The following is an 11012-nucleotide window of genomic DNA, read 5'->3' as shown; positions in this document are numbered from 1 at the left end:
TATATATATAACAATATAACGTATTTTCATCTTCATTATATATGCAATATATATAAACATCTACTGGCGCAAAATTTTGTTCTTTAAGAGAATCGAACTGTATTACTTTCGAAAATCTCGTTCAACGTTGCCGACTCACTCTAGAATTTATTATTAACTTTCTTTTATGTTTTGTAATTGAAGTTTCTCTTGCTACATCGATATACGCCAGAAATTGATTAAAGAATAAAATTATCGCATTATTTAAATTATTATTTGCTACTTATACGCAAAGCTTAAAATTTAAAGTTCCCGTTTATTTTATTTGACCTTCTCAAAGGTTTATTAACGGAAAATGAAAAAAGTTTTGCTGAGAAAAATTATACAGTGTAATATGAGAAAGATAAAACAAGAATTGTTGATAAATTTCCTTCCCAGATCTCCCAGTCCTCACAAATGTCTACTGGAGACGTCGTTCTGCGGAAGCAAGCCGACGTTGGCTGACAATCTAATAGAGCCGTCGAAACCGGAGACTGATGATCTCGAGAAAATACTCTTGAAGCGGGAGGCCGATACTACGAAGGCGTTGATTCCCGAGAGTATTAAAGTGCCTATGGTAGGTGGCAATCTGAAGCCAGATCCGTTGGATAAGCCCAGAAGACGCGGTCGTGAGGAGCGGAAAGAAATCTTCAAACGAGAAGTGGAAATTACTAAAAGATTTTTGGAGAAAGTTAATATAGAGGTTGGTTCTGTCTGTGTTAAGTTCTTGTTTTTCAGTTACCTGATATTACATTATATTCTATCGAGAAATATCCTGGCAATATTTGCGAGTCTTCTCTCGTAAATTAGAATCTTTTTATTTTTCTTAAGTAAATTATATTGTTTTATTATAGAACTTTATTAAATTGAATTTTATCGGAATTTTATCTGTATCGTTAGAATAAAACATGGGCATGTAATAGCGCAAAAATATCCTAAAACTTTTTTTCTTCTTTTTTTTTTTGATCTATCATTAATCTTACTAATCGAAATATAAACGAATTTCTTTTGAATATATGCTAAATTGAAAATATCATTAAAATGTTCCTGTGAATGTAAATGTAAATGAATATTTGTTTTTGAAAACGAGATTGAAAGCTAAATATATTATATCTTTTCTCGTATTGTGTGTGTATATGTATGAGATAGGTTCCGATCATCAAAAAATCGGGCCAACAACAAGGATCGATAATGCAACAACAGCATCAACAGCAGAAACAGCAGCAACAACAGCAATATCAATCAAAGATTCAAATACAAGAAGTTCAGAAACCTGCGACACTTGATTTTAACGACAAAAGGAAAAAAGCTCAAAACTTTAAGGAGATTGTTCAGACGCCTACGACAGGTAGTCTTACTGGAAGTCCCAAATTGCCGAGACATCAAAAAGTTCGTGATTTGGAAGGTTCGCGAACACCCAGTCCATCGTCTGTATCTAGAAAAAGTAGTTTCGCTTCATTATTTAAGGTACATACATAAAATCTACTTAATATACAATTTTTGCGGTTTTTATTAGTAATTAACAAAGAAAAGAGAAAAATTAGTTGTATTATGCTGAATTTTCAAAAATAAATTGTGAGATGTATTAAATAATTTTGAAGTGATTCTTGTGTGTGTAAAATAATCATTATAGTCATTTTCAGATATTTTCTCATTTTATCGTCTTTCTAAAACATTTTACAGTTTTTATTTAAAATAGAATTTGATTAAAACAAAAAAAAACGACAATTTTGTTACGTATTTAATATATTAACTTAATATATTAACTTAATATATTAATATATGATTTTCTACCAAGTTGCTGAATATATTGTCATCATATATCATTGACCATTGTATTTATAATTAAATAGACTAGAGCCGAAGGTAACGTATTGAGCCCAGAATCACCATCACCTAGCACAAAGCCACGACGGAGTCTGACATCGAAATTGAAGGATACTACAGAGAGTTTGAGAAGTCGTTCAAAGTCACGCGAAAGAGTTTCTGTTGACAAGGGTTCGATCTTGAAAAAAGATTCGAAGAATAAAGGAGTGTTTTCGTCTACGCTGAGTTTATTTAAAAAACGTGAAAGGAAGAAGAGCTACGATGAGGTAATCGCGGCTTCGTGCGATCTTGAAGTCGCTAGTGGAGATGAACACCCGTCTCTAGAGAGCATTGGTCACGTAGAGTTTACATTCAACATGGAAAAGGAAAAGAATCATCAGGATGATTCGATCTTTATTAGTCTGCATGCTGATGACAGAAATTACGAGGAAGCCTTGCCATCAGAGAGTGTCTCGATACCATTGGAAACACCGACCAAATTACTGGATGAGTACGAGTCTGAGGGACCGCATACGAGTAGTATAATCACAGAGGTGTCTATTGAGCACCATCCATCGTCGATTGCCAAGATTAGGACCGAGGCGCAGATTGAGACGGTTACAGCTACGCAAATTGCATCCAGAAGTTTGTCCAGAAATAGCCAGCTGTCGCAGAGCGAGCCAAAAGATTCGAATACACTAAAAAGTTCGTTAAGGGACTCGAAAATCAGCGCGCAGGCTAACAAAATAGTCGGAACGTCGCCACTAGCCAAGTCATCGACTACGATTAAACCAGATATTAAACCGGCGATTACATCGGAAATTAAATCGACAGACTTACGAACGTTGCCTGGTGGCTTATCGAGAGAGTCTACCGGCAAAAAACTGGACATAACAAAACCGAAGAGAAAAAGCAAAGAGAATCAGCAGCAGCAACCAAAACTATCTGAGAGGATAAGCGACGATGTAGCGATGCAACAGAAAAGAGTAAGCTCGGGTGAGCCTTCTCGAGCTGCTCAAGAAACTAAAAGACTCGATCACTTCGATGATAAGATTGGCAAATCGTTAGAACAGGAAGGTCTAGTAAAAGCGCCCAGTATGATATCCGATCTGGATCATAACAGTTCCGAATCCGAAAGAGATTCGGAGATTGAATTTATTCGCAATAAGGTCGAGAAACTGACCGAGGAGCTACCAGACGAGCGAAAGGGTCTCTTCTATGAGGAGAGTTTTGAAGAGGATCTTCCATATATACCGACGACCCTGCCATTAGAGAAGAGCGTAGCTGTACCCATTCTACCAGTTAAACAACGACTTCAGGAAGTAAGGTAATTGTTTCAAATAAAAATGTGGAAATTACGACACATGCGAACAATATGCAGGATGTTTTCATTAGGAAAAACTGACAAGTTTTATCAGCATGTTTAAATAGTCTAAGAAGCAAATGAATTATTATACATATCATGGATTGATTCGGCTTTGTTCTCAAGATATGAAATAAAAATGCACCAGAAGTATCCGAACGTAAAATGTCCAGTTACTGCATTCCTGCGAGAAATATGAGAATAGGTGATAACGGAAGCTGCAGGTAGCATCTGTCATGATATTGTAATCAATGGAGAAACTAGGTCAGACTGGGTATATTTACAGCAAGATGAACAATTTAAATAATATTTGTGAACAGGAAGACAATTTATCGAGTGTAAATAAATGTAATTATAATTGTAATGTGATTAATGGTAATATAATTTCATATCAATAAATGATTGTCACGTGGAATCGAAGAGCTTTTATTATGGTGCCTTGTACAACATGCTCATATCTTGGGAATGAAGAATCAACCCATGTACATGAACTCTTGCTTAGAATTAACCATGTTCATTCGAACATGTTGACAAAACTTGTTAGTTTTTGTAACGGAACATCATTGTATGTACACGATATTAAATTATAAATATAAAGTTGTTCGAGTTTAATTATTTTGTAATTCAATATTAATGTTAAACATGAAAATCAACTATTAATATTACATTACACATAGAGGAGAAATTTTTAACAATTTTTTATTTATATTAATAACTGGATTATATCATGTTGTTTGTTATCAGAACAATTCCAATCGAGAGACCGCGCTCAACAACGCCAATAAATCCGACCTTGTTGGATGAGTTTGTAATGCAGACATCGCTGGATGAAAGGCGCGTGGAGCGGATGAAAATATCTCTGCCGCGAGAGGATAGCTTCAAGTTGAAAAGTCCACGACGGCAATACACCAGTACAGCGAATACGTTCACAGAATTTGCAGGCAAGGTGCCGCCGGATGGCGGTCGCAAAGGCGCTACTAATCAAGGGAAATCACCTAGTCCACCTCCACTGCCACCGAGAGCATCAACAACAGCATTAACAGCGACAACGGCGGCAGCAGCAACGGCAACAGCAGCGGCAGCAGCAGCAGCATCAGCAGCATCGTCATCATCATCATCATTATCGGCAACATCAGCGACAGCAGCAGCACGGCTAAGCAACTGGATCAACTTTGAAGAGATACCAGAGAAGCGAAAAGCACCGAAACGGATACAGACGATACCGCGGCCAGAGGATGAGATCGCAAAGACTGTCAGCAGTAGTTATAACTATGTGCAACCGGAAGAGTGCAAGTGCGAGTGCCATGAGGAATCTAGGCGGGCGTCCATGCGGGAGGTAGCGGTGGCAACGGCTACAGCTGTCGCCGTCACAGCTACCACCGGCAGTACCAGTACCAGAACTTCCTCTTGCAGTAGTAACGGCGAGCGACCGTGCAATGGCGAAAACTGTACGGTGCCGACCGTTGGTGGCGGTAGTTCGGTCGATCGCGCCAGTATCGTCAGGTAAATTCAATCGGTTACCGATTGTCAAAGTGAGCTAACCACGTGTTCAGCCCGGGACGATCCGCGAAGGCGCTAGTGACGAGTAGAAATCTGTTTCTGTACTTTCAGTGACAGTTCGCTGGAGTGTTCGCTGAGTCTCGACGACAGTCAGAGCACGCAGGTGCTTCTCGGCAACTCGACGAAACCCTTCGCAATGGATCTCGACGTGCGTTCCAACAGGTCGAGCATCATATCGCAGGAGGAAAACGACGAGAATCAGCACCAATAATAATTAATATAACAATTGTAATAGTAATACTCGCAGTAGAGCGCACTTACGCCTTAGAATCTTTGGATTTTTCTTTTCTACGTGTGGAAAGATTAATCCGAATTCTTCTGCGACGAGTCAAAGAATGATTCAATTCCGAAAGAGATGTGCGCCATCGTCGCATTCTCCCGTTGCATTTTCTTTTTCTAAGAAAAGTTTTTAAAACTGGGAAACCGAATCTTATTGAATGATGTCGGAATCTGTTCTCCGCTTTTTGGTAGATCGTAGCAGGCGCGCGATCAAACTTCTGATAGTTGAAAGTACATGTGTATGTACATCGCTGCGCGCTCTTGTGTCTTCGAAATCGAATTTCGAAATGTCTTTCGTCTTCGGCGTCACACAATTGTTTATCTGTACAACAGTGTACGCCAATCGGACCATTTTCGTATAATTGCACCGCGTCAGATTTACACATCACTGTTAATATACACTTTCGCATGATACTTTCGCGAGTATAGAATTAGGTATCACTGCAGCAGTATATCGCGAGTTCTTTCTTTTTCTTTTTCGTTCTTAATTTTCCCTTGGATTAATTAAAGTTGCGCTCACATTATGATTCATTACGATCGATTAATTATTATTCCTAATTGAAAAGCTCATTTCTTTATATCGTTGAAAGTTGAAACGAGGTAAGAGAATGAAATGAAGAATACCGCATGTCGCAAGTTCTTTTCCAAATATACATTTGAGAATTTTTTAAGAAAAACCGCGGTCGACGAAATTTCTTATTCTTTCTATTGTGTTCGTATCTTTAAAGTTTATCATACGCATGCATACGCGGTGATATTTTGTTAAAGGTAGACAGATATTTTGTTAGAGGCACCCAGGATGGTGGCTCGCTAATATTTCTCTATTAATTAATCAATCACTAATTTTTTCTGATGAGAGAATCGCATCATGTTGTATCGATGATGCTTGAGCATCGCTCGTATCTCGTTTTTTTGAAAAAAAAAAGGTAGAAAAAGATAGAAAAAATAAAATATATGCACGCGCGCACGCACGCACTCACGCACATACACACACATACACACACACACACGCGCGCGCACACACACACGCACACACACACACACACACACACATACACACGCGCGCGCGCGCGCCTATGCATACACGCACACACGCATACACTGGGTGACACAAGTTGACGCAACATCATTATCTTTCTTGACATTCATAGAGTAACAAAGACAGAAACTTGTGTTACCAAATGGAACGCATTATTTTGTTAGCTGTTACATACTTACATACCGACGATGAGACGAGATCTCGCGGTGTTCGAGTAAGCTTTCGAAGCTTCATATCATGTAGATAAGCGTAGATTTATATAGACACATTTATCTTCATGCGCACGTTGATCTTGTATCGAAATTAAAAAGTTTATTCAATGTTGAACCGGAGAAACCGGTACGATCATTTATTGATCAATTGTTTTTCAAAGGATAGCATTTACATAAACGATTTTACGATTACTTACTGTAATGCCAGGCAAGTTTCACAAAAGATTCGGCTGCCGATAGGCATTATAGTCTCAGCGATTAACGTTGTCATAATTATGAATATTCGTCACGGAACATTAAATCGTTGTCGGAATGTTAAATGCACGTGAATCAATTTAACGTGTATGTATTACTGCATAAACGGCGAATACACAGATTTTTTCCAACTACCGCACTATCTTGCAGATTACTTCGAATCGTCGGCGACTTGTCTACTCGCCACGATCTCTTTTCATTTTTAGATTTGGCTTGGCGAGCCATCATTCGCTCGAATATGTTAATTTTTAAGGCAGTGATTTTTTGTCGTTCTCCTTTGGTCGAGACGAGATGCATTTATTAATCGTACGCGTTTCATAAGTCTAACTCTACGATAGAGAGAAAGACAGTTCTATATTATCTACCTCCTGAAAAAAAAAAAAAAAAGAAAAACAGAAAACTGTACCAAAGATAATCGAGTGTCTGTGGAGGGTTGTTTCATTTACGCTTCGAAAATCAGCCCAATAACATGACTAGCTCGGTTTGATCTCTTTTCTCGCGGTAAGATCAATTTTTTGGAGAATGGAAAGGAAATGACACGTATGTAGTACTAGGAAATATTTGTAAAATAAATATTATATAATATGTAAAATATAAAATAGATCAAGATTTACGATATTGAGATAAATGAAATCTTATTTCTCAATGAGCCAATGAATGGGTCGAAGATTTAAATATGATAAAATGGAAATTATTGAAAGCCATGATCGGACTAAAGATTCATCTCTTAAAGCCATGATTAGAAGAGATTGAGATTGAATTGGAATTTAATCAATCGGAAGAAAAAAAAGATCAATCTCAAGTTTAATGAACTGTATTTAAATTCCAGTCCAATCTCTCAATTTCAATTTCTAGTCATGGTTTGAACAGTATTTACGTTGTTCTTTATTTGTCTCCAGATCACAACTGTCTCATTTATATACCATGAATGTAAAAGATTCAATTTGTTTTCGCTTCCAATAAATTTATCTATAAATAGTAATATTTCAGGCAAGATCAGTCGAATAATATTCATACATTTTTTAAATACGTTTTTCAGTATGTTGGAACGGCAATGAGTCTGATTTGAGTATACAACAATCGAAAGATAACGAACGTAAATGTCTTAATTGATTTTTGACAGTTTTTGAAAAAATTAATCTGAATTCTTTAGTTTTAGTTTAATTTTTTTTCAAGAGTTATTTTAATTCTTTATATACACAAATATTGATGAAGAAAAGGTAATAATTTTTTCTTTAGCAAGATTTGTGCTCTACAAAGATTGTAACATGTACTGTAAAAAGTTACTATTGCATTAATTCCATTCTGTATTTTATATTCGATCATTGCAATTAATCAATTTATAATTTATGAAAAATATTTTTAAATGTTATACATATAATATAATATTTAGAGAGTTTTAAATGTTAAGTTTTAAATATATTATACATATACAATACACGCACACACACGCACACACACACACGCGCACACACACACACACACACACACACACGGAGTGGATTATTTAAAAATGCATTAAAATTTATCGAAAATTAAGTTTTCATTGTAAAATGTTTCGTGTAAAAATTTTATAGTTTCGAAGAAAGCATATAAGATATCATTAGTTTGATTTTTAATAGTCGTTCGAAGGTTACTTTTTAATTTTTTAAAAATAAATATTTCCATTTTTTCTATAATTTTACAATTGAGCAAAACATTTTTAAAACATTGATTTCACAATCTCTTTTGCAATGGTAAACTTCCTGAATTATGAGTACTCAAAATTTAAGTACTACCGACATTAGTTATACTCAAGATATATCACTTGGAGCTGGTTATTCACTCGGTACAACAAGGAAGAAAATATTCTTTTCTATCTTGAAGATAGTGGTCCATCCAATCGTTTTATGTTGCTTTTTGTTGTCAATTGATTTTCTTCTCTGCTGTTTGTATGACAGCACGAAACAATGCTGTTTTTTTTCTAAAATGCATTCAAGATATTAAATTGTCTCAAAATTTAAATGCCTTACCTTGTATACACATATATGTATATTATATTCCCAAGCGGAACAGATCACGATAATGTCACCAAAATAATATTAAAGTGATTCATATCTGATTGAAAAGTGATTCTTAATGATCATTTTAGAGCAATTTTGATTGACAAATTAACTTTGTGTTTTTTTGAGATATCATATACACGTATGAAAAACAGTTTAAATTTAATTTAAAAATTATTCGAAAAAGAGGGAAAAATTTAACATTGATAAAAAAATGTTTCGTTTGTTCTCCGAAATCAGATATATGTGTTAATTATAAACTGGTGACCAAAATTATTTAAGGTGAATTAATTATAATGGCGAATTAATTGATTATTAATGGAAATCGATATTAGATACTTATAGTTAAGGATCGACTGATTGTCTAATTTAATTGAAAAACAATAATCGTGTTTTACTTGACACTGAAAACCGAAAGTCTCATCTGTCTTATTCTGTGAGCTCTTTACTGGAATATACACATGTCTTCCCTTTCCCATCGGTTTTTAAGAAAAAGAAACGATGGGGAAGGTTATGATGGTTTCTGTCTCCTAGCTCATTTTCGCAGTTTGGCTACCTCCATATTACATATTTTCAGAAATGGAGAAAGCAAGAGGCAGGAAAAAATTACTCCAGTATATACAGCTCACGGAATAAGACAGAATGAGACAGACTTCCAGTATCAAGTAAAACATGATTATTATTTTTCAATTAATTAGGCAGTTAGCAACAATTGGCAACATGGCTATAAATATATCTAACATTAATTTCTATTAATGATGTCAATAAATTTGCCATTAATTAATTTACTTTAAATAGTTTCGATTATCAGAGAGCACGATACATAGGAGTTAAAAACAGGGAATAGTTGATACATATTGTATATTCGATATGGATTATTCGCGCGTATTGGAATTGAGAGTTTTTATTCTGCTGCCATTCACATTCTCCTCGAATCCACATACTATCTTTCACTAGGAATATACCGGATCGGATAAAATTATCGGATATTGGATATCCAATGTCACATTCTTTCTGGATATCCGCTTGAATATCCGATAGGGCAATTACCTGGTCGGATACCGGATATTTTCCAGATATCCGGTATATTTTTTCTATTCTATTTATAAAAAAGGAAAGCAAAGGAAAAATAATGATAATAATTTTCTTTATCTCCTCAACATGAAAAGAAAAAGACGAAAAATGAAGTGCAAGAAGTTTAGCTGAGTGATTATTTATATTAAGGGAGGACACTCAGGATTTTGACCTTAACATATGTTGTCAAGATCATGATTCTAAGTGACCTCCAATAGGCTTTAAGTGGCGATCGTTCTTCGTTAAAAAGTTATTAACAAATAAAGTTTAAAAAAATGATGTCTCTTTTTTACTATATGAATAAAACAAAAATTTTCTGTTTTATTAAAATATATTTTACGACTTTCCATGCGAAGTGATTCCCACCTTCCCTCCCTGCCAAGGAACATTCGATTTTCCACGCGAAGCGAATTCCACACCCCAAATTGCTTCGCATGGAAAGTATGTCCCTTGGCAGGGGAGTGGAGATAGGAGTTGCTTCGCGTGTTGTACGCTTCTAGGGGAAGAAGTGAGGTGGAATTCGCGCTCCCCAAACAAAGGAGCAGGTAGGATGAAAGTTGCTTCGCATAGAAAGTCATAAAATATATTTTAAAGCAGCAAATTTTTGTTTCATATGATAGAAAAGTGACACCATTTTTAAACTTTAAGTCTAAATATCTCAGAAACTAAAAATCTTATAATCAAAATTTGGCGAATGTGGACCGAAAATGGCGGATAGAAAGAGATAACGGATATTGCTTTCTCGTACAAATGCGCAAAAAGTATTAGAATACAAGACAGGCAATACGTGACGACAATACCTGAAGAAACCAATCGAGTTGATCAATTGTCCGAATTGTGCAATTGTAGTTTATTAATTTTTTTATTTGTCCGATATCTCGGAACCGATTTCTAACCTTTTTGATACAGGTTTTATTCATCTGTTTATAACTATTTATCTCTTTCTTTTCTTCGCACTTGTTTTCCGACTAGTGTACGTGACACTATTCGAAGAATACAAGTGGAGAACCAATCAAAGTGAAGAACCAATAAGAAGTTGTGCCCGCGTTCAAACTCTGATTATATAGGATCTCTCTCAGAAACTAGAATCCCTCTAATAAGAGTCAAATCATGAGGGGCATCGATTTCCAGATTTCGAGTCCTTTTAAACGCTGTCATTTGCATTTTCAATGTGGTAGTGAATCTGTGAATTGGTGCGTGTAAACAACTGTTTCATGGTATAAAAGGCACGAACGCGAAATCGGACTATCAACTCAAATTGTGCTGTTTTCAGTACTCAACACCTGGCAATGGCGTTCGTCCTTCCGCTCTTATGTCATCTTACTAGAGGAACTCTAGAAAAGAAAAAAATTCTACGTCAATTC

At 35.7% G+C, this 11012-nt stretch overlaps 1 protein-coding gene across 4 annotated transcripts in view; it reads left to right on the top strand.

Annotated features, from left to right (window-relative positions):
* The window catches only part of LOC108692812, a 20026-nt gene extending 14027 nt beyond the window's left edge, over positions 1–5999 (top strand). For 3 of the 4 annotated variants that reach the window (XM_018201305.1, XM_018201306.1, XM_018201307.1), the window contains 5 exons: positions 418–721; positions 1168–1485; positions 1872–3151; positions 3932–4690; positions 4799–5999. In XM_018201305.1, the coding sequence (XP_018056794.1) occupies positions 418–721; positions 1168–1485; positions 1872–3151; positions 3932–4690; positions 4799–4958 (2821 nt within the window). In that variant the 3' untranslated portion in view covers positions 4959–5999. Of the gene's footprint in view, positions 1–417; positions 722–1167; positions 1486–1871; positions 3152–3931; positions 4691–4776 lie in introns of all 4 variants that reach the window. The other variant, XM_018201308.1, reaches the window with a different exon arrangement.
* The last annotated feature ends 5013 nt before the right edge of the window (positions 6000–11012 follow it).

This window comes from Atta colombica, unplaced genomic scaffold (genome assembly GCF_001594045.1).
Source record: "Atta colombica isolate Treedump-2 unplaced genomic scaffold, Acol1.0 scaffold82, whole genome shotgun sequence".
Lineage (NCBI taxonomy): Eukaryota > Metazoa > Arthropoda > Insecta > Hymenoptera > Formicidae > Atta > Atta colombica.
Note: the sequence above shows the minus strand (reverse complement) of the source record. Positions and strands in the feature narration are given on the sequence as shown.